This window comes from Anolis carolinensis, unplaced genomic scaffold, assembly GCF_035594765.1.
Source record: "Anolis carolinensis isolate JA03-04 unplaced genomic scaffold, rAnoCar3.1.pri scaffold_7, whole genome shotgun sequence".
NCBI lineage: Eukaryota > Metazoa > Chordata > Lepidosauria > Squamata > Dactyloidae > Anolis > Anolis carolinensis.
The window spans coordinates 37,676,726-37,704,198 of record NW_026943818.1 but is presented as its reverse complement, the minus strand read 5'-3'; the positions used below and the strand labels follow the sequence as shown (position 1 = coordinate 37,704,198).

Genomic DNA, 27,473 nt, shown 5'->3' with positions numbered 1-27,473 from the left:
TGCGGCAACCGGGGCGCAGCCCATCCTGAGCAAACTGGAGCCGCAGAGTGAGTCTGTCTCTCTGTCTTCCGTACTTTGTCTGCACATCACACCTGACATACTCATCCAGGACTAATACCACGTTTCCCTGCAGTTTCCACGGCCAACGAATACGCCTGCAGAGGGCTGGACAAGCTGGAGGAGAAGTTGCCCATTCTCCAACAACCAACCGATAAGGTACAAGTTGTTATCATTATCATCACTATTATTTGAAATACAACAAGCAGACACTCTGCTTGATGTTGTATTATTATTATTACATTATTATTATTATTATTATCATTATTATTTGAAACTCAACAAGATGAGTCCACAGCAGACACTCTGCTGGATTTTTTTTTATTATTATTATTATTATTATTATTATTATTATTATTATTATTATTATTAACACAACAAGATGAGTCCACAGCAGACACTCTGCTGGATGTTGTATTATTATCATTATTATTATTATTATTATTATTATTAACATCATCATTATTATTATTTGAAACACAACAAGGTGAGTCCACAGCAGACACTCTACTGGATTTATTATTATTATTATTATTATTATTATTATTATTATTATTATTATTATTTACATTATTATTATTATTTGAAACACAACAAGATGAGTCTACAGCAGACTACTGGAATTATTATTATTATTATTATTATTATTTATTACATTATTATTATTTGAAACACAACAAGATGAGTCCACAGCAGACACTCTGCTGGATGTTGTATTATTATTACTATTATTATTATTATTATTATTATTACTAACATCATCATCATTATTATTTGAAACACAACAAGGTGAGTCCACAGCAGACACTCTACTGGATTTATTATTATTATTATTATTATTATCATCATTATTATTTGAAACACAACAAGATGAGTCCACAGCAGACACTCTGCTGGATTTATTATTATTATTATTATTATTATTATTATTATTATTATTATTTACATTATTTACATTATTATTATTATTTGAAACACAACAAGATGAGTCCACAGCAGACACTCTACTGGATTTATTATTATTATTATTATTATTATTATTATTATTATTATTAATTACTATTACTACTACTACTATGTGTCCTTAAGTTGTTTCCAACTTATGGAGACTCAGTCATGGGTTTTTCTAGGCAAGATGCTTTCAGAAGTGGGTTCCCTAGAGTAAGAGCTGTTCAGCAGTGAGGTGTGCCTGGATGGTTGTCTGTCGGGAGGGCTTTGATTGTGTCTTCCTATAAGGAAGAAGAAAATTAGACCGGATGGCGATCTATCCAGAGGGCTTTGATTGTGTCTTCCTATAAGAAGATTGGACTCCATGGCCATCCATTGGGAGGGCTTTGATTGTGTCTTCCTATAAGGAAGAAGGAGATCGGACTGGGTGGCCATCTGTCAAGACAGCTTTAATTGTATCTTTATACGTGAAAGAAGAGTTGGACTGGATGACCATCTGTTGGGAGGGCTTTGATTGTGTCTTGCTACAAGGAAGAAGCATATTGGACTGGATGACCTATCGGGAGAGCTTTGATTGTGTCTTCCTGTGTAAAAGAAGGGGCGTGGACTAGATTACCATCTGTTGGGAGGGCTTTGTTTGTGTCTGCCTTTACGGAAGGAGGAGATCGGACTGGATGGCCATCTGTTAGGAGGATTTTGAATGTGTCTTCCTGTGTGAAAGAAGGGTTGGACTGGATGACCATCTGTCGGGAGGGCTTTGATTGTATCTTCCTCTAAGAAAGAAGGAGATCAGACTGGACCTTCATCTGTTGGGAGGGCTTTTATTGTGTCTTCCTATCAGAAGAAGGTGATTGAATTAGCTGGCCATATGTGTTATAGTTTATTTGATCGTGTCTTCCTACAAAGAAGAAGCAGATCGGACTGGATGGCCATCTGTCAGGAGGGCTTTGTTTGTGTCTTCCTACAAGGAAGAAGGATATTGGGCAGGGTGGACATCTATGGGAGGGCTTTGATTGCATCTTTCTATAAGGAAGGAGATCAGATTGGATGGCCGTCTGTTGGGAGGGCTTTGATTGCATCTTCCTATAAGGAAGGAGGAAATCAGACTGGATGACCATCTCTCAGGAGGGCTTTGATTGTGTCTATCTACATGGTTGAACTGGATGGGTTTTGGGGTACACCATAAATATACTTCATGGACGTCTTCATGGAGGTACACCATAAATATACTTCATGGACGTCTCCATGGAGGTACACCATGGACATATCCATAAATATACTTCATGGACGTCTTCATGGAGGTACACCATAAATATACTTCATGGACGTCTTCATGGAGGTACACCATGGGCAGCTCCATAAATATACCTCATGGACGTTTTCATGGAGGTACACCATGAGCATCTCCAAATTTATGATTCTATGGTATCTCCATCCAACTGGTGGCCAAATGGGAAGAGTTGACCAGAAGTTGACCATTTCCAATCTAGGTCATTTCAGACACCAAGGAACTGGTGACCTCCACTGTGACAGGAGCCAAGGACGCCCTCAGCAGCACCGTGTCCGGGATGGTGGACAGAACCAAGGAGGTGGTCTCGGGTGGCGTGGAGATGACCCGGGCGGCGGTTTCCAGCGGCATGGGCATGACCCAGTCGGTGGTCTCGGGCGGTGTGGAGATGACCCGCTCCACCATCTCGGGCGGCGTGGAGATGACCCGCTCGGCCCTCTCCAGCAGCGTCAACACAGTGGGCCACATGGTCACCAGCGGCGTGGATGCCGTCCTGGGAAAGTCGGAAGAGCTGGTGGACCGCTACCTTCCCGTCACAAATGAAGAGTTGGGTGAGAAGATAACTTTTCTAATCATGGAGGTACACCATGAGCTTCTCCATAAATATAATTCATGGACGACTTTATGGAGATACTCCATAAATATAATTAATTGACGTCTTTATGGAGGTACACCATAAATATAATTCATGGACAACTTTATGGAGGTACACCATAAATATAATTGATGGACCTCTTCATGGAGGTACACCATAAATATAATTAATTGACATCTTTATGGAGATAGACCATAAATATAATTGATGGACCTCTTCATGGAGGTACACCATAAATATAATTAATTGACGTCTTTATGGAGGTACACCATAAATATAATTGATGGACGTCTTTATGGAGATACACCATAAATATAATTCATGGACGTCTTCATGGAGATACAACATGGGCATCTCCATAAATATAATTCATGGAAGTCTTCATGGAAGTACAACATGGGCATCTCCATAAATATAATTCATGGACGTCTTCATGGAGTTACACCATGAACATCTCCATAAATACAATCCAACAGGGGAATTGATTGATCGGCCAAGTCTTCATCTTGGGGTGAAGTGACCAGTAGTTCTGTCTAATGTCTTTGCTTTCTTTCCAGCCAAACTGGCCACGTCCATGGAAGGTTTTGATATGGAGAAACAGAAAGCACAGCAGAGCTACTACATTCGTCTGGGGTCCCTCTCGGCGAAGGTCCGCCACCGCGCCTACGAACACTCCCTTCGCAAGCTGAGTGATGCCAAGCAGAGCACCCATGACTCCCTGGCACAGCTCCACCAAACCATCGAGCTGGTAAGGAAGGGCTTCCGGTTGGGTTCTCGCCACCATGAACTCCTCCATAAATCTTCTTCATGGAGGTCCATCATCAACACCTCCATAAATACAATTTATGGGAGTCCACCATGAAAATATCCATAATTCATGGGCATCTTCATGGAGGTCCATGGTGAAAGTACAATTAATTGAGGTCCATCTTGAAAACATCCATCAACACAATTCATGGAGTTCCACCATGAAAACATCTTAATGCAATTCATTGAGTTCCACCGTGAACACCTCCGTAAATATAAATCATGGATACCTTAATGGAAGTCCATCATGAACACTTCAGTAAATGCAATTCATGGACATCTTCATGGAGGTCCATGGTGAAAACATCCATAAGTACAATTAATGGAGGTCCACCTTGAAAACATCCATCAACACAATTCATGGAGTTCCACCATGAAAACATCTTAATGCAATTCATTGAGGTCCTCCATGAACACCTCTGTAAATATAAATCATGGATACCTTAATGGAAGTCCATCATGAACACTTCTGTAAATGCAATTCATGGACATCTTAATGGAGGTCCATCATGAGCACCTCTGTAAATGCAATTCATAGACATGTTCATGGAGGTCCATCATCAACACCTCCATAAATACAATTCATGGGAGTCCACCATGAAAATATCCATAAACACGATTAATTGAGGTCCACCATGAACACCTTCATAAAAACAACTCATGGACATCTTCATAGAGATGCACCATGAAAATCTCCATAAATGCAATTCATTGACGTCTTCCAGGTCTTGTTGAGCTTCACCTCCAGCTTGCTTCTCCTTGGCTTGTGGGTGTTGCACTCCAATTGAGCCACACATCCAAAGGCCTGAGGACCTTGTGTAGTCTTGAGGGCTTCATCTCCCATCATACACAGCTTGAGATCGAGGATGATGGGAGTTGTAGTTTTCAATGTCTTGCTGGACGTTGGGTTGTATTTATGGAGATGTTCATAGTGCACCTCCATGAAGACATCCATGAATTATATTCATGGAGATGCTCATGGTGCACCTCCATGAATAGTATTTATGGAGGCGTTCATGTTGCATCACCATGAAGATATCCATGAATTGTTTTGTGGAAGTGTTCATGGTGGACCTCCATGAAGATGCCCATTAATAGTATTTATGGAGGTGTTCATGGTGCACCTCCATGAAGATGTCCATGAATTGTATTTACAGAGTTATTCATGGTGGACCACAATGAATTGTGTTTATGGATATTTTCATAATGGACCTCCATGAAGATCTCCATGAGTTGTATTTATTGATACATGAAGATGTCCATGAATTGTATTTATGGACGTGTTCATGGTGGACCTCAATGAATTGCGTTTATGGATATTTTCATGGTGGACCCCCATGAATTGCATTTAATGATGCAGTGTTCATGATGGACCTCCATGAAGACATCCATGAATTGCATTTACGGAAGCGTTCATGATTTAGATTTATGGAGGTGTTCACGGTGGACCTCAATGAATTGCATTAGGATTTTTTTGTGGTGGACCTCTATGAATCGTGTTTAGAGATGTTTTCAAGGTGGACCTCCATTAATTGTTTTTATTGATGTTTTCACCATGGACCTCCATGAAGACGCCCATGAATTGTATTTATGGAGATGTTCATGGTTCATCTCCACGAAGATGTCAATGAATTGTATTTATGGAGGTGTTCATGGTGGACCTCAATTAATCGTGTTTATGAATATTTTCATGGTGGACTCCCATGAATTGTATTTATGGAGGTGTTAATGATGGACCTCCATGAAGACATAAATTTACGGAGGTGTTCATGGTGGACCTCAATTAATCGTGTTTACAGATATTTTCATGGTGGACTCCCATGAATTGTATTTATGGAGATGTTAATGATGGACTTCCATGAAGACGTTCATGAATTGTATTTATGGAGATGTTCATGGTACATTTACAAAAGACTATGTTCTAGGTGAGAACTAGGATTCCCAGGAAATATAGTTCCTCTCTCCATCTCTTAGATCGAGCAGGTCAAGCAGGGTGTGGACCAGAAACTCCAAAGTGGTCAAGAGAAGCTCCATCAGATGTGGCTGGAGTGGAAGCAAAAGCAGACCCCTGAGGCCAAACTGGAGGAGATTCCAGACCCAAAGGTACGTTGGAAGCAAATTCTCAAAGGGAAGAAATGTCTATGACATGGGACCCGATGACCATCCTTACTTTCTCCTCTCCCAGATTGAGACTAAAGCTTTGGAGGTGTCCCAGGGTCTCTCCAACCAGCTCCAAATGGCCACCACAGCCCTGGTCTCCAACCTCCAAGGCCTTCCCGCTGGCCTCCAGGAGAAGGTCACCCTCGTCCGCCAGCACGCTGAGGACCTCCGGACGTCCTTCAGCTCGGCCACGTCTCTGCAAGACCTCTCCAGCTCCATCTTGGCCCAGAGCCGGGAGAAAGTCACCAAGGCCCGGGAGCTGACCGAAGAGCTGGTGGACCACCTGGTGCACAACGCTCCTCTTTCCTGGCTGGTGGGGCCCTTCACCCCGTCCAGCAAAGCCGAGGCAGAGGAAATCGAGATGGAGTAGGACCTCTTCTCCTATTCCATGGGTTGGGTGGTGGAGAGCGGGTCTTGATGACCAAAAATCCACTTTAAATGGGAATATTGGGGTTGGGAAAGTTTATCATTTCCTTCCGTCTGTCCAAACGTGGTCTCCTTGTATGTCAGGTTCTGATGGACTTCCATAAACATGCCCATGATCAATATCCAGGGTTGAGAAACCTTATCTTGGAAGGAGTCCTATGTTCAGTTCCTTTAGTTTCTCCAAACTTGGTCTCCTTGATCTCAAGTTCTGGTGAAACTCCATAAACATATTCATGATAAATATCAAGGGTTGGGAGAACTTATCTTGGAAGAAATCCCATATTAATTTCCTACAATTTCTCCAAATTTGGTCTCAAATTGTGGTGGACCTCCATAAACACGTCCATGATCAATATCCAGGGTTGGGAAACCTTATCTTGGAAGGAGTCCCATATTAATTTCCTTCAATTTCTCCAAATTTGGTCTCAAGTTCTGGTGGACCTCCATAAACACATTCATGATCAATATCAAGGGTTGGGAGAGCTTATCTTGGAAGGAGTCCCATATTTCCTTCTATTTCTCCAAATTTGGTCTCAAGTTCTGGTGGACCTCCATAAACACGTCCATGATCAATATCAAGGGTTGGGAGACCTTATCTTGGAAGCAGTCCCATGGACATTTCCTTCAATTTCTCCAAACCTGGTTACCTTGGATCTCAAGTTCTGGTGGACCTCCATAAACACGTCCATGCTCAATATCAAGGGTTGGGAGACCTTATCTTGAAAGCAGTCCCATGGACATTTCCTTCAATTTCTCCAAACTTGGTTACCTTGGATCTCAAGTTCTGGTGGACCTCCATAAACACGTCCATGCTCAATATCAAGGGTTGGGAGACCTTATCTTGGAAGCAGTCCCATGGACATTTCCTTCAATTTCTCCAAACTTGGTTACCTTGGATCTCAAGTTCTGGTGGACCTCCATAAACACGTCCATGCTCAATATCAATAAATATATCTGGGATGTTGAAATATATCTGGGATGTTTTGAGACTTTTAGACTCCAAAGTCTGCCTTGGAGAACATTTAAGAATGAGTCAATTAAAAAAAAAACAATTTAAAAAAGTGATGAACTGTCACAAGATTGAGAGAGGAAATCTGAAATGTAACCATTGTCTCTTATAATGCAGTAGTTAATTCCCAAATAAACCACTTTGCATGGAAACACAGAAGTTTTTTTTTGTATTTGCGTACCCGGCAGGTTATTTGAAAAGTCATTTTAAAAAATTGTACAAAATGCCTAAGGTTGTGGGTGAACTACAACTCACATCATGCCAGGTTGACCCCTTGAAACTCCATCAGTAGGGTTCCATACTTCGCACGTTAACAACACAACCGTCCAATGCTAAGGCTTCCCCGTCTGCGCAGGGTTTCATACTTTGCCCTTTAACAACACAACCGTTCAATGCTAAGGCTTCCCCGTCTGCGCAGGGTTTCATACTTCGCCCTTTAACAACACAACCGTTCAATGCTAAGGCTTCCCCGTCTGCGCAGGGTTTTCATACTTTGCCCTTTAACAACACAACCGTTCAATGCTAAGGCTTCCCCGTCTGCGCAGGGTTTCATACTTTGCCCTTTAACAACACAACCGTTCAATGCTAAGGCTTCCCCGTCTGCGCAGGGTTCCATACTTCGCCCTTTAACAACACAACCGTTCAATGCTAAGGCTTCCCCGTCTGCGCAGGGTTTCATACTTCGCCCTTTAACAACACAACCGTTCAATGCTAAGGCTTCCCCGTCTGCGCAGGGTTTCATACTTCGCCCTTTAACAACACAACCGTTCAATGCTAAGGCTTCCCCGTCTGCGCAGGGTTTCATACTTCGCCCTTTAACAACACAACCGTTCAATGCTAAGGCTTCCCCATCTGCGCAGGGTTTCATACTTCGCCCTTTAACAACACAACCGTTCAATGCTAAGGCTTCCCCGTCTGCGCAGGGTTTCATACTTCGCCCTTTAACAACACAACCGTTCAATGCTAAGGCTTCCCCGTCTGTGCAGGGTTCCTTACTTCGCCCTTTAACAACACAACCGTTCAATGCTAAGGCTTCCCCGTCTGCGCAGGGTTCCATACTTCGCACTTTAACAACACAACATTCTTATCCTTGCCTGATGTGGCCTGGAAGACCTGTGACATCACAAGAGGTTGGATGGAATGATGGGAGAATCTCTCCTTTCAGCCTCGGCTGGACCGGAAGCCGATGGCCGCCCGCAGGGATGGGAAGCAATGACGGGGTGAAAATGGCATGAGCTGAGATTTGGGGGCTCGTCCGGGATCATGGCGGAATGTGAGTAGGCCCATTTTCGCCCCATTCTGGATCCATCAATACATTCACAGGTCTCTGTGTGCCGTTTAGGGGATGTTTTCCCAACTCCCTTTCCTAAATCCACAATTTGGCGGCAGCTCCCATGTCGGCAGGGCGGCGAATCCGCTCCGGGTTTTCATCCACTTCAAAGGAATTAAGTGCCTCCTATAAAAGCTGGTCTGGATTCATTGCCCTGCTGACATGGAAGCCACCTGATTCTGTCTGATTTTGGAAGCTAATGTTTGATCGAAAGGAGACTGAACACAAAGTATAAAGATCGGAGAGAGAAAGAACGGAATAGGGTTATATCCACAAACGTCAGGATTGAACAGAGACACACTACACATATTATCACACCAGTTTAAGCCCCAGCTGGTATCACACAACAATGTTGTCCCCAATCACAACACAATTCCTTTCCAGTTCCCAACCAGCATCACACCACAATCCAATAACTGTCAGCGTGGGGTCAGGGTGGGTATGTTCAAACTCCATCAATCATCTGCTCCAGCACCCTGATGAATTGGTGAATCGGCTGCCACACCAATTCCTCTGTTCAAATATCAGACTCAAACACATCTGTAGTCTGAAGTCCAAACATTTATTTCAATATCTATAATACATATTTACTAGGCATGTCCGATCAATGAAAAAAATGTTTCAATTCTCGTTTCTAAAGTAGGGGGCGCTGGCGCTTCGATATAGAAAGTCTGATTTTTTCACCCAAAAATTTCGGATATTTCCGAAAATTTGTAATGATTCTAAATGTTTCTAAAATGGCAGACGCGCATGCGCAATCGCTACACACCGGGCTTATATGGCAATCTTTCATGTGGACGCAGAGGATGTTAGCCCCCACCTTTGCGTCCATCATGGAAGCTTCTGATTGGCCAGGGAGTGGCAGCCATGTTAGGCTGCGCTAAGCTCCCATTCAAGGTAGGTTGCAGAAACAAAACAAAATGTTTTAAATGTTTTAAAATATATATATTTAAAAAATTTGGGGGGGGGGGGAAATTAACGAAACATTAAGAGACAATTAGAGAATGGGCCAACAATGGTTCAAATTACATTGCTGGTTGCGTTGTGAGACAATGTCTCGGAATGCGTATCAAAAAGCGAGAACAATCCAAAATAATTCCGATATACGATTCAAAACGATTTTTTGGACATGTCTAATATTTACAAAGCACAGCAAAAGCCATTGTTCTGAGCTGGCATTCTTCTTTGCCTCTTCGCTTGGCAAGCACCAGCTCAACACAGATAAGAAAACACATTCCTCAGTCTGCAGGAAGTACCGACCCCAAAAGCCGGAAACCATGCCTGATAGGTCATCAGCAGTCACAACAGGCTGTCAGTCAAAACTAGCCTGCTGTTAACTGTTTCATTGCTGAAACACACACTCTTGCACAACAGCAGAATTTGATTTACATTTCATACACATACAACCATAATCCAACAATAACGCCCTCCACTATACAATCCATAACTCCATTCACTATTCGTCTTGGCTGTAGCCAACATCTGCTCCTAGCCCACCAAAGCCTTCCAGATGATGCTCAAAAGGTAAAAAATATTCCCAGACTTCCTCGGAGGAAGAGATGAAGCAGGCGAGGGGGAGGATTGGGCCCTTGGACTGGATCCTTTCATATCTCCTGTGTTTTGCATCTAGATTATTCTGAAGAATACAAGGTGGCAACGAACACCTCAGATGATGCCGTGTACGTGAGGCAGGAGAGAGACGTACGTACGAATGGTTGCCTTTGACATATCAAACACCTTTTTGATGTGGTTTTGGGGGGTGCGTGGTGGTGGTTGGGGTGTGGAGGGATGGGTGTGTTGTTTTGGAGAGTATTCTGGGGAAGGCATTTAATTTTGTTGTGCAATAGCGCAACGACAATAAAGCTATTCTATTTTTGTCAGGCTCCGCTTGCATAGACGGATTAGAGTTCCATGGCATCCTGTCCGTAACGCCAAAAGAAGGGGGATGTTTAAAACCCTTTAAGGTTCACAAAGGGAGTATGACAGATTGGAGTTCCATGGCATCCTGTCCGTAACACTAATGGAAAGGGGAATTGTTCAGAATAAGGGTCACAAAAGGAGTCTTATAATTATAATCTGAGTTCCATGGCATCCTGTCCGTAACACTAATGGAAAGGGGAATTGTTCAGAATAAGGGTCACAAAAGGAGTCTTATAATTATAATCAGAGTTCCATGGCATCCTGTTTGTAACGCCAATGGAAAGGGGAATTGTTCAGAATAAGGGTCACAAAAGGAGTCTTATAATTGTAATCAGAGTTCCATGGCATCCTGTTTGTAACGCCAATGGAAAGGGCAATTGTTAAGAATCCTTTAAGGTTCACAAAAGAAGCCTTTATAATAAATTGGAATTCCATAGCATCCTGTTGGTAACACCAATTGAAAGGGGAATTGTTAAGAATCCTTTAAGGTTCACAAAAGGAGCCTTGGAGTTCCATGGCATCTTCTTCGCAACACCAATGGAAAGGGGAATTGTTAAGAATCCTTTAAGGTTCATAAAAGGAGCCTTTATAATAAATAGGAGTTCCATGGCATCCTGTTCGCAACGCCAATGGAAAGGAGAATTGTTAAGAATCCTTTAAGATTCACAAAAGGAGTCTTATAATTGATTGGAGTTCAATAGGAACGCCTTTCCATTGACGTTGCAAACAAGATGCCATGGGTTTTAAGATCAGGTGAGGTGGAAACTAAAGCAGAGCTTTTCAATGTTCGCCAGTCCCGTAACATGATCCCTCGCCACTTCTCTACCCCTTAGATTTCCATGATGAGAACCCTCAACCTGTCTCAGCTTTTCCATGGTCTGGAACCCGGCGAGGACACCACAAGACCCAACAACACGAATGACAACTTACAACCATCGGAGGAGCCCGACGTGTCCACCCGGAGGATCTCCTTTCCTCCCTCAATGAACACTCCACCAAATAGTTTGGCATCAGTGCGACATCGTGAGTGTCCAGCAATAGATACTCAACCCATAGAGAGCTACTGTTAAGTTCTGGGTCTGCGACTGGCATCCTGTTGGTGACATGAAGATGTATTAAGTAACATTACAACTGCGGGCAAAAGCATAATTTACACATCTGTACATCACTAATAGGATGCCAGACAAATTCTCCTGAAACAACTCACACATGCATATGTCACTCACAGGATGCTAGGCATATGCTGCTGACATAATACATATATGTGTATATGTTACTAATAGGATGCAAGCAGGACTTATGCAGGCATACTTCAAACATAGGATGCCAGAAGTATTCTGCCAACATAATGGTCACATAAGTCACTAATAGGAAACCAAAATAATTTACAACATGCATATGTCACGCACAGGATGCCAACATGACGTACATATGCCTATGTCACTGATAGGAAGCCAGAATAATTTACAGCATGCATATGTCACGCACAGGATGTCAACATGATGCAAACATGCATATCGCAGTAACAGGATTCTAGAATAATTTACAACATGCATATGTCACAAACAGGATGTGAGATGTATTGCATATGTCACTAACAGGATGCCAGAACAATTTTCAACATGCATATGTCACGCACAGGATGCCAACATGATGCATACATGCATATGTCACTAATAGGATGCCAGAACAATTTACAACATGCATTTGTCACTAATATGATGCTAGATATATTCAGTCAGAGAAACTTAGGCCTCCCTATGTCACCAACAGGATGCCAGTTATATCCAGTTATATACTACCAGCATAACGTACACTGGAAGTAATCATTCTTGTTGCAGTTGTGTTCCACATTGCAGTTGCACAGTGGCCATTTTGCCTTGGATAAGAGCACCTACTCAATGCCACGTGTTGAGCAATGTTGCCACTCTCTCTAGGGCTGGCATAGCACCATCACCGAGTATCTCCATATGTGGATATTTACATAAGGGGTGACGGATTGTAGCCTGCACATGATACTCCTCTCCGCAGCTGCAGGATCTCATGCCGAAAGCATGGGAGGGCCTTCCAAGGAGAAGGAAGTGATACCTGAAGAAGGGAGCTTGGACTCAATCCACCAACCACCTCAGGAAGGAGACAAGGAGCAGGTTCTGTCTCACATATTCGCAGAGGTAGATCCCAACTATCAGCCTGGGGAAACGAAGGAGGCAACAATCCCCCAACAAGTACAAACACAGGTATTTATTTATCATGTCGGAGCTGCTTAGGTCAACAGCAAGCTAGGCTATTAATGGTCGGGAGCTCTGTAATGAAGTATGAATTTTTGGTTTACAGATGTTATGTTTAATTGTGTGTTTGTGTTTTAAAAGGGTAAGTATTACAGTTATTGCATCTCAGCACTCGGAGGCTAGTTGCCATAGAGAAGTAGGCAGAGCCCACTGCCGTTTTGTTGAAAAAGTGCAGAGTTTAAAAAAGGGATTCAGTCTGTGCTCTGATGAGGCACAGGGAAGATTGATCCTAGGTTGAGGGGATCAAGGAGACTCAATTGTTCATTTTTGAGTCTGTTTAAAATAAGTTTGGTGACTTATTGAATGGAGTCTGTGTCCTGGTAAGGAACAGAGAATATCACAGGGCGACTGCGGTTTAAAAGTGGCAGAGGAAGAAGTTCTAACTACTTTAAGTAAAAGAAATGACACTTTAGGGAGTTTGTCTTACCTCATTGTAACTGTTAATAAAAGTGCCTCTAAGTGAGAAACAAAATTGTAACCACTAAATTGTAACCACTTGTGCCTGAATAAACTTGTTATTGTTCCTCCAACATCTAAGCCTCTGTTGCATATATTATAAACCAAGTTGCGTTACCATCTAAAGTGAGTAAGAAGAAGAAAGAATTTTTTTTTTTAAAAAAAAGGTCTCCTCTCTGAGTCTTTGGTGGTTGCATCTTCGCAAATTGGTGGCAGCGGTGGGATAAAAAGATTCCCCCTGCCTGAAAGAACCTTAGTCATTCTTAGTCCTTTACAAATTGGTGGCAGTCGTTATAAACTCTTTACAAGCTCAATCCAACCTGGGTTGTTGTCCAGAGCTCAAACCACGTTCTCGCTATTTTTCCAGAGTGAGTCTGAGGAAGAGGCCTTCCGCAGAGCAGAGGAGATAAGGAGAGGGTCGTTTCGCCCATACGTGACGAGCCAGTCGCTTGAGACCGTGCTCTCTCAAGACCCACTGACGGAGCCGTCGTGGAAGGCGATGGACTGGCCGGCGGGTCTCCCGTCTTCCTCGGAGTCGTCCGGGCGTTCGAAGGAGACCCAGGATTCCCACGGATCGGGCCGCACCTTGGAGAAGCGGCCGACGCTCCAGTGGGCCCCCTTGCCGAGCTTCGAGTCAGATTCAGAGATACCGTCAGTTCCCCGAGTCATCTCATCGCTCGATTCGCGGAAGGTCTGCGTGCCATCCTCACGAGAGACCTCCCCAAACGCTCGGGTGATGTCCGAAAAGGTTCCTTGAGTCCTTCATAGATGGATGGTGTTGGGACCTAGGGAGCTTCTATGGGGAAGAATTTCTTTTTGTGTGTGTCCAAGAACCACAAACCAGAGCGACTCTTACCGCTGTCTATCTATATCTATCTCCATCTATACCTCCATCTATACCTCCATCTATATCTCCATCTCCATCTTAATCTCTCTATCGATCTCCATCTCCATCTCCTCCATCTCCATCTTCATCTCTCTATCCATCTCCATCCATCTCCATCTATATCTCCATCTCCATCTCCTCCATCTCCAACTCTCTATCCATCTCCATCTATATATCTCCAACTCCATCTCCTCCATCATCTTCATCTATCCATCTCCATCTATATCTCCATCTCCATCTCCATGTCAGTCTGTCGATCTATCTACTTACCTATCTACCTGGTAACTTCTCCATACAAGTGTAGCAGTTGGACCTAGGATATTCTCCATACAAAGCATGGATTTGAATATCATACTGTGGTCAAACCTAGGAACTTGTCCAAGCAAATATGGATTTGGATCTAGGATCTTCTCCATACAAACATGGGTTTGGACCTAGGTTGTCCTCTGTACAAATATGGGATTGGACCTTGGTTCTTCTCTATACAAATATGGGATTGGAACTAGGATCTTCTCCATACATATATGGGTTCTTCTCCATGCAAATATGGATTTAGACCTAGGTTCTTCTCCATAAAAATATGGATTTGGACATAGGATCTTCTCTATACAAATATGGGGTTGGACCTAGGTTCTTCTCTATACAATATAGGTCCTTCTCCATGCAAATATGTGATTGGACCTAGGATCCTTCCCTAAACAAATATGGAACTAGTTTCTTTTCCATAAAAACATGGGATTGGACCTAGGATCTTCTCCATACAATGGGATTGGACCTAGGTTCTTCTCCATACAAATATGGGTTTGCACCTCGGTTCTTCTCTATACAAATATGGGTTTGGATCTAGGATCTACTTCATACAAAACATGATCTTGAACACAGCACTGTGGTTAGACCAGACATGTTCCCCGCACAACACGTGAGTTGGAACACCACAATAATAATAATAATAATAATAATAATAATAATAATAAGAAGAAGAAGAAGAAGAAGAAGAAGAAGAAGTTTATTTGTATCCCGCCTTCATCTCCCCCGAAGGGGACTCGGGGCGGCTTACAGCAAAATCAAAATACAAACAATGATAAAATATAAAACATCAGGACAAAAACAAAAACCAATAAAAAATATACACAATAAGTTAAAAAACACAACGCAGAATTAAAACATCAGGTTAAAAACAATGAGGTTGCAATAGTGGATAAGCAAAGTGTACGGTGCACATTATGGGTAACAAATTCATAAATAGATAAAGTGCATTAGAATCATTTAAGGTCACATTAGGTACGGTAGGGAGGAATCCTGAGTAATATCAATCAATCAGGAATCGGGAAGAGCGACCAGTGCAAAAGGTCGAGGAGCATAATAATTGTGATGGAAAAAAAGATGATCTTAACCAAAGGCCTGAGTGAAAAGCCAAGTTTTCAGACTCTTCCGAAATGCCATCAAGGTGGGGGCTTGCCTGATCTCCCTAGGCAGCGAATTCCATAACCGGAGGACAATGTGGTCCTCTCCAGCCGTGTAAAACTAAGACTAATTTTCTTGGTTTTAAGCCAACAGAGGTCTTTCTAACCCACCCTTGATTTTTTTTTTGCCCCTCTTGCAGTCTTCTGTCTCCATCGATAAATCCGTGAGAGGGAAGTTTCCAACCCACTACTCAAACTCCGGGTCCGGCTCAGAAAGGGAGACTGTGCTCCGAACGGAAACGAAGGAGGGAGTGGTTGAGTATTGTGCCATGGCAGCTTTCAGAGACGCCATCCTCCTCCTAGTTTAATATATTGTTGTTGTGTGGATTCTGGGCTGTACAGCCACGTCCTAGTGGTATTTTCTCCTGATGTTTCGCCTCTTTGGTAATGTTGTCTCCTCTGAAACGCTTGGAACCAAACACCTAATTTAAACCCGCCCAGGCTCCCATGAAATCATTCCTAAGGCACCTGGATCTCAAGGCCTTATCCTGGAGGTGCTGGTGAGACCTAGTCCAGGGGTCCTCAGACTTTTTAAGTGGGGGGGGGGGATTCACAGTCCCTCAGACTGTTGGGGGGCCAGACTATGATGAAATAGTCCAAAATTAGGATTGTTGTTGTTGTGTGCCTTCAAGCCATATCAGTCTAAGTCTAAAGTTTAGGATAGAGGCCAGGTCAATGACCTTGGAGGGCCTTAGTTTGGGGACCCCTGATCTAGACGATTTCATAAGACCATAGGTAAGCAAAGAGACCTTCAAGGACCATCTAGACAATCTCATGAGACCATAGGTAAGCAAAGAGACCTTCAAAGATCTATATGGTTTCATAAAACCATAGGTAAGTAAAGGGACCCTCAAAGGCCATCTAGACAGTCTCATAGGACCGTAGGTAAGGAAAGTGACCTCCAAAAGCCATCTAGATGATCTCATGAGACCATAGGTAAGCAAAGAGACCTCCAAAGATCATCTAGATGGTCTCATAAGACCAAAGGTAAGCAAAGAGACCTCCAAAGGCCATCTAAACGATCTCATAAGATCATCGGTAAGGAAAGGTACCCTCAAAGGCCATCTAGATGATCTCATAAGGCCATCAGAAGACCATGGATAAGGAAAGGAACCCTCAAAGACCATCTAGATGGTTTCGTAAGACCATAGGTAAGGAAAGGGGCCCTCAAAGGCCATCTAGATATCTCATAGGACCATAGGTAAGGAAAGTGACCTCCAAAAGCCTTCTAGATGATCTCATAAGGCCATAGCTAAGTCAAGAGACCTCCAAAGACCATCTGGACGATCTCATAAGACCATAGCTAAGGAAAGAGACCTCAAAGACCATCTAGATGGTTTCATAAGACCATAGGTAAGGAAAGAGGTCCTCAACGGCCATCCAGACAATCTCATAAAGCCATAGGTAAGTAAAGGTACCCTCAAAGGCCATCTAGACAGTCTCATAGGACCATAGGTAAGGAAAGTGACCTCCAAAAGCCATCTAGATGGTTTCATAAGGCCGTAGCTAAGCAAAGAGACCTTCAAAGACCATGTAGATGATCTCATAAGACCATTGATAAGGAAAGGTACCCTCAAAGGCCATCTAGATGATCTCATCAAGCCATCAGACGACCATAGGTAAGCAAAGAGCCCTCCAAAGACCAGGTAGACTTAGGTCAACCCTAAGTCTAAAATTCAGGACACGGGCCTTAGGTTGGGGACCCATGACCTAGTCTGTCTATTTTTCATGCCTGCTTTCTGAGATCTGATCTACATTCCCTTGTGACCTCCTCCTGTTCGAAGCAAGTGTGCAATTATCCAGCTTGATTAGCATTGTGTTGCCTTGTAGGGCTAGGATGGCCCAGCAATGGGATCTCCTAGCACTTTCGGGGCTAGACGTCCAGTGTTGTCTTCTCTACGGAGTGACCAGTTTTCTCTGTACGCATAGGACTGGAAAGCGGACATGCCACCTTCTTTCATGTTGGTCCGGTCAGGGAGTTCCCTGCAACGTGGGAAAGACAAGTCCTTCCACAACATGGTGGGAGAGATCGTCGCCCAGATCCGGGACGCCGAGAACGGGCCCCAGTCGGCCATGGTCAACAGCATCAACGCCTTTGTGGAGTCGCCCGTCGGGCAAGTCTTCTCCGCCACCATTGACAGGGCTCTGGAGAAGACCGAGGAGTGGCTGAACTATTACCTCCCTCTGCCAAACGGCAGCCCGGAGCAAGTCGAAAGTGAGTCATAGAATTGGAAAGTGTAAGGAGCTAAGAACGACTAAGGTTCTTTCAGGCAGGGGAAAATCTTTTTATCCCACCGCTGCCACCAATTTGTAAAGATGCAACCACCAAAGACTCAGGGAGGAGACCTTTTACTCCCCCCCCCTTTCTTCTTATTCACTTTAGATGGTAGCGTAACTTGGTTTATAATATATGTGACAGAGGCTTAGATGTTGGAATAACAATAACAAGTTTATTCAGGCACAGAGCTTAGTGGTTACAATGTTGTTTCTCCTTGGAGGTATTTTTATTAACAGTTACAATATTAGAATGAGTAAAACTCCCTAAAGTGTCACTTCTTTTACTTAAAGTAGTTAGAACTTCTCTCTCTGCTACTTTTAAATCGCAGTCACCCCTGTAATATAGGATCACAGATTCTCTGTTCCTTCCCAGGACACAGACTACATTAAATAAATCACCAAACTTATTTTAAACCGACTCAAAGTGAACAATTGAGTCCCCTTGATCCCTTCAACCTAGGATCAATCTTACCTGTGCCTCATTAGAGCACAGACTGACTCTCTTTTTTTAAACTCTGCACTTCTTCAACAAAACAGCCTCTTAGTGCTGAGAGGCAATAACTGTAATACTTACCCTTTTAAAACACAAACACACAATTAAACATAACAACTGTAAACCAAAAATTCGTACTTCATTACAGAAAGGGACCCCCAGAAACCATCCAGTCCATCCCCTTTTGGCCCACAATATGATCCCTCCAGCCTCATAGGCAGCAGGTTCGTGGGAAATAGGGTAATAGGATCATCAAATCCTAGAGTTGGAGGAGACCCCAAAGGCCAACCCCTTTCTACCCTAAACGAAGACACCATCTGATCGCTCCCAAAGATGTCCATCCAACTTCATAGACACTAGCAGTTTCATGGAGAATTAGGCTATCATAGAATCCTAGAGTTGGAAGAGATCTCCAAAGGCCAACCCCATTCTGCCCTAAGGAAGACACCATCTGATCCGATAGATAGATAGATAGATAGATAGATAGATAGATAGATAGACAGACAAATAGCGATAGATGGAGATGGGGATGGATAGATGGAGGTGGAAATGGAGATGGAGATGGAGGAGATGGAGATGAGGATGGGGATGGAGATAGGGATGGATAGATAGATAGATAGATAGATAGATAGATAGATAGATAGATAGATGATAGATAGGGAAATGGAGATAGATAGACATGGCTGGAGAGATAGAAATGGAGATGGAGATGGATGGAGATGGGGATGGATGAATAGATAGATAGATAGATAGATAGATAGATAGATAGGGAAATGGAGAGATAGAGATAGATAGATAGATAGATAGATAGATAGATAGATAGATAGATAGATAGATAGATAGATATGGCTGGATAGATAGAAATGGATAGATAGATGGAGATGGAGATGGAGATTGATAGAGAGATGAGATGGGGACGGAGATAAAGCTGGAGGTAGGGATGAATGGATGAATGGATAGTTAGGGAAATGGAGATAGATGGCTGGATAGATAGAAATTGATAGGGAGATGGAGATGGAGATGGATGGAAATGGAGATCAATAGAGAGATGGGGGTGGGGATGGAGATAGGGATGGATCATAGATAGATGAATAGATAGAGATGGAGATAGATATATATGGCTGGATAGATAGAAATGGATAGATAGAGATGGGGATGGAGATGGGGGTGGGGATGGAGGAGATGGAGATGGGGATAGGGATGGATAGATAGGTGAATAGGTAGAGATGGAGATAGATAGATATGGCTGGATAGATAGAAATGGAGAGATTGGAGATGGAGATGGGTGGATGGATGGATGGAGATGGAGATCAATAGAGACATGCGGATGGGGATGGATATAAGGATGGATAGATAGATAAATAGATAGAGATGGAGATGGAGATAGATAGATATGGCTGGATATATAGAAATGAATAGATAAATGGAGATGGGGATGGGGATGGAGATCGATAGAGAGATGGGATAGGGATAGGGATAGATAGATAAATAGATAGAGATGGAGATGGAGGATAGATTTGGCTAGATAGATAGAAATGAATAGATTGATGGATGGAGATGGAGATCAATAGAGAGATGGGGATGAAGATAGGGATGGATAGATAGATAGATGAATAGATAGATAGATAGATAGATAGAGATGAATAGATAGATAGATAGATAGATAGATAGATAGATAGATAGATAGATAGACAGATGGAGATAGATAGATATGGCTGGGTAGATAGAAATGGACAGACAGAGATGGAGATCGATAGAGGGATGGGGATGGGGATGGGGATGGAGATAGATATGGCTGGGTAGATAGAAATGGATAGATAGATGGAGATGAAGATCGAGATGATGGAGATGGAGATGGAGATGAATAGAGAAATGGGGATGGAGATGGATGGAGATGAATAGAGAGATGAGGATGGAGATAGGGATGTATGGATAGATAGATAGATAGATAGATAGATAGATAGATAGATAGATAGATAGATAGATAGATAGATAGATGAATGGGTAGAGATGGAGATGGAGATTGATAGATATGGTTGGATAGATAGAAATGGATGGAGAGATGGAGATGGAGATTGAGATAGATGGATAGGTGGAGATGGATGGATGGATAGATAAGAGATGAAGCTCGCCTCAGAGCAGCAGTGTTCCTTGGTCGTGTTTGCGTCTCCCTTCAGCCCCGGTCGGCTCGGAGGAGATGTGCACGGCGGCTCCCCTGGAGCTTTACAAGGAAGGCTGCTTCATGCGCATCAACTCCCTCTCGATGCAACTGCGCAGCCGGGCGTTCAACTACCTGCTGCGCCACCTCAAGGCCACCCGCCAGAGCACCGGCCAGAACCTCTCGCTCCTCGACGAGGTCTTGAAGCTGGTAAGGAAGGGATGGTCTACAAGGAGGACGACCTCAAGGCCCCAAATCCCCACCCTCCCCCTGAGTGGGAACCGGAGTCCTTTTCTGTATCTCACAATATGTGTATCTCGCCTTCTCTTACAACATCCAGACGGACAACTCCCGCCACATGGGCAACTCCAATTTGCCTAAAATCCCGGGCCCGCTCGGGAAGCTCTGGCCGGGCAAGACGGATAACAAAGGCCGCCCGTCGGCAACCAGGGCGGCCATGGAGTCCATCACCTTCCTGCCAGAGGTATTGTGCACCTGAAACCAGAGCCAAAGTAGGCCATAGTGCGCACAACATGAGCAAAGTCAAGGCTTCCATAGGAGAGGATGAGCAAGGTCAAGGCTTCCATAGGAGGGCATGAACAAGGCTTCCATAGGAGGGCATGAGCATGGCCAAGGCTTCCATAGGAGAGCATGAACAAGGCTTCCATAGGAGAGCATGAGCAAGGTCAAGGCTCCCATAGGAGGGCATGAACAAGGCTTCCATAGGAGGGCATGAGCATGGTCAAGGCTTCCATAGGAGAGCATGAACAAGGCTTCCATAGGAGGGCATGAGCAAGGTCAAGGCTTCCATAGGAGAGCATGAGCAAGGTCAAGGCTTCCATAGGAGAGCATGGTCAAGGCTTCCATAGGAGAGCATGAGCAAGGTCAAGGCTTCCATAGGAGAGCATGAGCAAGGTCAAGGCTTCCATAGGAGGGCATGAGCAAGGTCAAGGCTTCCATAGGAAAGCATGAACAAGGCTTCCATAGGAGAGCATGAACAAGGCTTCCATAGGAGAGCATGGTCAAGGCTTCCATAGGAGAGCATGAACAAGGCTTCCATAGGAGAGGATGAGCAAGGTCAAGGCTCCCATAGGAGAGCATGAGCAAGGTCAAGGCTTCCATAGGAGAGCATGAGCAAGGTCAAGGCTTCAATAGGAGGGCCTGAGCAAGGTCAAGGCTTCCATAGGAGAGCATGGTCAAGGCTTCCATAGGAGAGCATGAGCAAGGTCAAGGCTTCCATAGGAGAGCATGAGCAAGGTCAAGGCTTCCATAGGAGAGCATGAGCAAGGTCAAGGCTTCCATAGGAGGGCATGAGCAAGGTCAAGGCTTCCATAGGAAAGCATGAGCAAGGTCAAGGCTTCCATAGGAGAGCATGAGCAAGGTCAAGGCTTCCATAGGAGGGCATGAGCAAAGTCAAGGCTTCCATAGGAGGGCATGAGCAAGGTCAAGACTTCCATAGGAGAGCATGAGCATGGTCAAGGCTTCCATAGGAGAGCATGAGCATGGTCAAGGCTTCCATAGGAGAGCATGAGCAAGGTCAAGGCTTCCATAGGAGAGCATGAGCATGGTCAAGGCTTCCATAGGACAGCATGGTCAAGGCTTCCATAGGAGAGCATGAGCAAGGTCAAGGCTTCCATAGGAGAGCATGAGCAAGGTCAAGGCTTCCATAGGAGAGCATGAGCAAGGTCAAGGCTTCCATAGGAGAGCATGATCAAGGTCAAGACTTCCATAGGAGAGCATGAGCAAGGTCAAGGCTTCCATAGGAGAGCATGAGCAAGGTCAAGGCTTCCGTAGGAGAGCATGAGCAAGGTCAAGGCTTCCATAGGAGAGCATGAGCAAGGTCAAGGCTTCCATAGGAGGGCCTGAGCATGGTCAAGGCTTCCGTAGGAGAGCATGAGCAAGGTCAAGGCTTCCGTAGGAGGGCATGAGCATGGTCAAGACTTCCGTAGGAGAGCATGAGCATGGTCAAGCCTTCCATAGGAGAGCAAGGTCAAGGCTTCCATAGGAGGGCATGAGCATGGTCAAGGCTTCCATAAGTGAGCATGAACAAGGCTTCCATAGGAGAGCACGAGCAAGGTCAAGGCTTCCATAGGAGAGCACGAGCAAGGTCAAGGCTTCCATAGGAGGGCACGAGCAAGGTCAAGGCTTCCATAGGAGAGGATGAGCAAGGTCAAGGCTTCCATAGGAGGGCCTGAGCAAGGTCAAGGCTTCCATAAGACAGCATGAGCACGGTCAAGGCTTCCATAGGAGAGCATTAGCAAGGTCAAGGCTTCCATAGGAGAGCATGAGCAAGGTCAAGGCTTCCATAGGAGAGCATGAGCAAGGTCAAGGCTTCCATAGGAGAGGATGAGCAAGGTCAAGGCTTCCATAGGAGAGGATGAGCAAGGTCAAGGCTTCCATAGGAGGGCCTGAGCAAGGTCACGGCTTCCATAGGAGAGCATGAGCAAGGTCAAGGCTTCCATAGGAGAGCATGAGCAAGGTCAAGGCTTCCATAGGAGAGCATGAGCAAGGTCAAGGCTTCCATAGGAGAGCATGAGCAAGGTCAAGGCTTCCATAGGAAAGCATGAGCAAGGTCAAGGCTTCCATAGGAGAGCATGAGCAAGGTCAAGGCTTCCATAGGAGAGCATTAGCAAGGTCAAGGCTTCCATAGGAGAGCATGAGCAAGGTCAAGGCTTCCATAGGAGAGCATGAGCAAGGTCAAGGCTTCCATAGGAGAGGATGAGCAAGGTCAAGGCTTCCATAGGAGAGGATGAGCAAGGTCAAGGCTTCCATAGGAGAGCATGAGCAAGGTCAAGACTTCCATAGGAGAGCATGAGCAAGGTCAAGACTTCCATAGGAGAGCATGAGCAAGGTCAAGGCTTCCATAGGAGAGCATGAGCAAGGTCAAGGCTTCCATAGGACAGCATGAGCAAGGTCAAGGCTTCCATAGGAGAGCATTAGCACGGTCAAGACTTCCATAGGAGAGGATGAACAAGGTCAAGGCTTCCATAGGAGAGGATGAGCAAGGTCAAGGCTTCCATAGGAGAGCATGAGCAAGGTCAAGGCTTCCATAGGAGAGCATGAGCAAGGTCAAGGCTTCCATAGGACAGCATGAGCAAGGTCAAGGCTTCCATAGGAGAGCATGAGCAAGGTCAAGGCTTCCATAGGAGAGCATGAGCAAGGTCAAGGCTTCCATAGGAGAGCATGAGCAAGGTCAAGGCTTCCATAGGAGAGGATGAGCAAGGTCAATGCTTCCATAGGAGGGCCTGAGCAAGGTCAAGACTTCCATAGGAGGGCCTGAGCAAGGTCAAGGCTTCCATAGGAGAGCATGAGCAAGGTCAAGGCTTCCATAGGAGAGCATGAGCAAGGTCAAGGCTTCCATAGGAGAGCATGAGCAAGGTCAAGGCTTCCATAGGAGAGCATGAGCAAGGTCAAGGCTTCCATAGGAGAGGATGAACAAGGTCAAGGCTTCCATAGGAGAGGATGAGCAAGGTCAAGGCTTCCATAGGAGGGCCTGAGCATGGTCAAGGCTTCCATAGGAGAGCATGAGCATGGTCAAGGCTTCCGTAGGAGGGCCTGAGCAAGGTCAAGGCTTCCATAGGAGGGCCTGAGCATGGTCAAGGCTTCCATAGGAGAGCATGAGCAAGGTCAAGGCTTCCGTAGGAGGGCCTGAGCAAGGTCAAGGCTTCCATAGGAGGGCCTGAGCAAGGTCAAGGCTTCCATAGGAGAGCATGAGCATGGTCAAGGCTTCCATAGGAGAGCATGAGCAAGGTCAAGGCTTCCATAGGAGATCATGAGCATGGTCAAGGCTTCCATAGGAGAGCATGAGCAAGGTCAAGGCTTCCATAGGAGAGCATAAGCAAGGTCAAGACTTCCATAGGAGAGCATGAGCAAGGTCAAGGCTTCCATAGGAGAGGATGAACAAGGTCAAGGCTTCCATAGGAGAGGATGAGCAAGGTCAAGGCTTCCATAGGAGAGCATGAGCAAGGTCAAGACTTCCATAGGAGAGCATGAGCAAGGTCAAGGCTTCCATAGGAGAGCATGAGCAAGGTCAAGGCTTCCATAGGAGAGCATGAGCAAGGTCAAGGCTTCCATAGGAGAGCATGAGCAAGGTCAAGGCTTCCATAGGATGGCATGAGCAAGGTATATATGTATGTATATATATGTGTGTGTGTGTGTTTAGATAGATATGAATATAGATATATAGGGCTTGCAAATATTGCAGGGGAAATGCACACACAAATATATATGTATAGACATGTTTATATATATATATATATATATATATATATATATATATATATGTGTATATGGCTTTCACATACTACGGGGAAAGGCACACACAAATATATATAGATATGTCTAGATAGATATGAATATAGATATATAGAGCTTGCAAATATTGCAGGGGAAATGCACACACAAATATATATACATATATAGACATGTTTAGATAGATATAAATATAGGTATAGGGCTTGCACATATTACAGGGGAAAGGCACACACAAATATATAGAGAGAAGTCTAGATAGATATGAATATAGGTATATAGGGCTTGCAGATATTGCAGGGGAAATGCACACATAAATATGTATAGATGTGTCTAGATAGACATGAATATAGATATATAGGGCTTGCACATATTGCAGGGGAAATGCACACACAAATATATATAGAGAGATGTCCAGATAGATATGAATATAGGTAAATAGGGCTTGCAAATATTGCAGGAGGCAAATACTAAGTGCGGCACAAGGTCACGGTGGTGACGGGGTCTCTCTGGTGGTGTCTCCCTCTGCAGCAGCTGGAGATGAAGGCACTGGGTCTCACGCGGAGCCTGGCGCAGGAGCTGTACAACATGTACAAGAACCTCCTTCCGCACGTGCCGGAGCTGCCCCTCCACCTGCAGGAGAAGGCCACCCAGGTGTGCCTGAACCTGGAGGAGCTGCAGTCCCACCTGTCCTTGGCCTCCTCCGTGAGGGACCTGCCCGCCAGCCTGGTCCAGCAGAGCCGCCAGCGCATCGCCAACGCCAAGGAGAACCTGGATGAGATCCTGGAGTTCATGGGGAAGAACCCGCCCGCCCAGTGGCTGCAGAAGAACGCCTCCAAGGTGGCCGGCAACGGGCCGTTCTTTTCGCTCAGGGACAAGCCGCAGGCCGGCGCCAGCAACGAGGACGCCTCCACTTCACAAAAAGACCCCGAACCGGAATCGCCTCCCACGCCTCAGCCCACTCCACCACACCTTTAGTCCGGGTTCTGGACTCCTTCAAAAGCCCAGGTTCCAGACCCATCCAAAAGACTGGGTTCCAGACTCATCCAAAAGCCCGGATTCCAGACCCATCCGAAAGCCCAGATTCCAGACTCATTCAAAAGCCCATGTTCTAAACTCTTCCAAAAGCCCAGGTTCCAGACTCATCCAGAGACCGGGTTCCAGACTCCTCCAAAAGCCCAGGTACTATACTCTCCCAAAAGCCCAGGTTCCAGTCTAATCCAAAAGCCTGGGTTCCAGACTCATCCAAAACCCATCTTGCAGACTCATCCAAAAGCCTGGGTTCCAGACTCATCCAAAACCCATCTTGCAGACTCATCCAAAAGTCCGGGTTCCAGACCCATCCAAAAGCCCAGTTCTAGACTTATCCAGAAGCCTGGGTTCCAGATTCATCCAAAAGCACAGGTTCAGGACTCATCCAAAAGCCTGGGTTCAAGACTCAACAAACGCCTGGGTTCCAGACTCACCCAAAAGCCCGGGTTCCAGACCCATTCGAACGCCCAGATTCCAGACTCATTCAAAAGCCCATGTTCTAAACTCTTCCAAAAGCCCAGGTTCCAGACTCCTCCAAAAGCCCAGGTTCTATATTCTCCCAAAAGCCCGGGTTCCAGTCTGATCCAAAAGCCTGAGTTCCAGACTGATCCAAAACCCATCTTGCAGACTCATCCAAAAGCCCATGTTCCAGACTGATCCAAAAGCCCGGGTTCCAGACTGATCCAAAACCCATCTTGCAGACTCATCCAAAAGCCCGGGTTCCAGACTGATCCAAAAGCCCGGGTTCCAGACTGATCCAAAAGCCCGGGTTCCAGACTGATCCAAAACCCATCTTGCAGACTCATCCAAAAGCCCATGTTCCAGACTGATCCAAAAGCCCGGGTTCCAGACTGATCCAAAACCCATCTTGCAGACTCATCCAAAAGCCCGGGTTCCAGACTGATCCAAAAGCCCGGGTTCCAGACTGATCCAAAAGCCCGGGTTCCAGACTGATCCAAAACCCATCTTGCAGACTCATCCAAAAGCCCGGGTTCCAGACTGATCCAAAACCCATCTTGCAGACTCATCCAAAAGCCCGGGTTCCAGACTGATCCAAAACCCATCTTGCAGACTCATCCAAAAGCCCGGGTTCCAGACTGATCCAAAACCCATCTTGCAGACTCATCCAAAAGCCTGAGTTCCAGACTGATCCAAAAGAGCAGTTCTAGACTTATCCAGAAGCCTGGGTTCCAGATTCATCCAAAAGCACAGGTTCAGGACTCATCCAAAAGCCCGGGTTCCAAACTCAACAAAACGCCCGGGTTCCAGACTCATCCAAAAGCCCAGGTTCCAGACTCATCCAAAAGTTTGGGTTCCAGACTCAAGTGAGCTTCCTTCCTGAATAAACTCCCTCCACCAAACAAGATACGTTTTGAGTGATCCTTTAATAACAACAGAATGTTTAGTGGTATTTATCCACTAAATTAAGATATCCAACAATCCCCTGCGGGTGGTGGCTGGTCGTATGAGACAAAATTGGATATTGAAGTTGGCTACGTTGCACTGTTTAATAGCAGCACTGCAATAAAATGTGTTGTAATGTTTCTACTTCTTTTCCCTCACGGAGGCATAGTCTTTAGGAGTAAGGAATTCCCTATAGTCTGCCACTCCCTGGATTCGAACCACCGA

The 27,473-nt window shown here is 45.0% G+C and overlaps 2 protein-coding genes across 5 annotated transcripts in view; both read left to right on the top strand.

The window, feature by feature from the left end:
• LOC103281372 (perilipin-3) overlaps positions 1 to 7,442 on the top strand; it is an 11,505-nt gene extending 4,063 nt beyond the window's left edge. Inside the window, exons 3-8 of the mRNA XM_062959591.1 lie at positions 1 to 47; positions 134 to 216; positions 2,496 to 2,844; positions 3,446 to 3,636; positions 5,670 to 5,798; positions 5,881 to 7,442. The exon at positions 1 to 47 is cut by the window's left edge and continues 149 nt beyond it. Of these exons, the coding sequence (XP_062815661.1) occupies positions 1 to 47; positions 134 to 216; positions 2,496 to 2,844; positions 3,446 to 3,636; positions 5,670 to 5,798; positions 5,881 to 6,225 (1,144 nt within the window). The 3' untranslated portion in view covers positions 6,226 to 7,442. The remainder of the gene's footprint in view (positions 48 to 133; positions 217 to 2,495; positions 2,845 to 3,445; positions 3,637 to 5,669; positions 5,799 to 5,880) is intronic.
• Positions 7,443 to 8,405: 963 nt separating this feature from the next.
• On the top strand, positions 8,406 to 27,208 carry LOC134293085 (perilipin-3-like). 4 transcript variants are annotated; one of them, XM_062959589.1, is made up of 10 exons: positions 8,406 to 8,563; positions 10,251 to 10,321; positions 11,374 to 11,563; positions 12,572 to 12,777; positions 13,652 to 13,975; positions 15,774 to 15,887; positions 17,563 to 17,848; positions 20,581 to 20,771; positions 20,902 to 21,045; positions 25,344 to 27,208. In XM_062959589.1, the coding sequence occupies exons 1-10, from the start codon at positions 8,554 to 8,556 to the stop codon at positions 25,788 to 25,790; spliced, it is 1,983 nt and encodes a 660-aa protein (XP_062815659.1). In that variant the 5' UTR covers positions 8,406 to 8,553; the 3' UTR covers positions 25,791 to 27,208. The 4 variants fall into 4 exon arrangements, with proteins under 4 accessions (XP_062815659.1, XP_062815658.1, XP_062815657.1 ...); XM_062959588.1 differs by having other exon boundaries at positions 13,652 to 14,017; XM_062959587.1 differs by having other exon boundaries at positions 13,652 to 14,032.
• Positions 27,209 to 27,473: the final 265 nt, after the last annotated feature.

What these genes read in the sequence shown, in the direction of transcription:
- LOC134293085 (XM_062959587.1), top strand. An exon ending in CCCAACAAGTACAAACACAG is followed by an intron (nt 12,778 to 13,651) that starts GTATTTATTTAT and finishes CTATTTTTCCAG; the next exon opens with AGTGAGTCTGAGGAAGAGGC. An exon ending in CTCGGGTGATGTCCGAAAAG is followed by an intron (nt 14,033 to 15,773) that starts GTTCCTTGAGTC and finishes CCCCTCTTGCAG; the next exon opens with TCTTCTGTCTCCATCGATAA.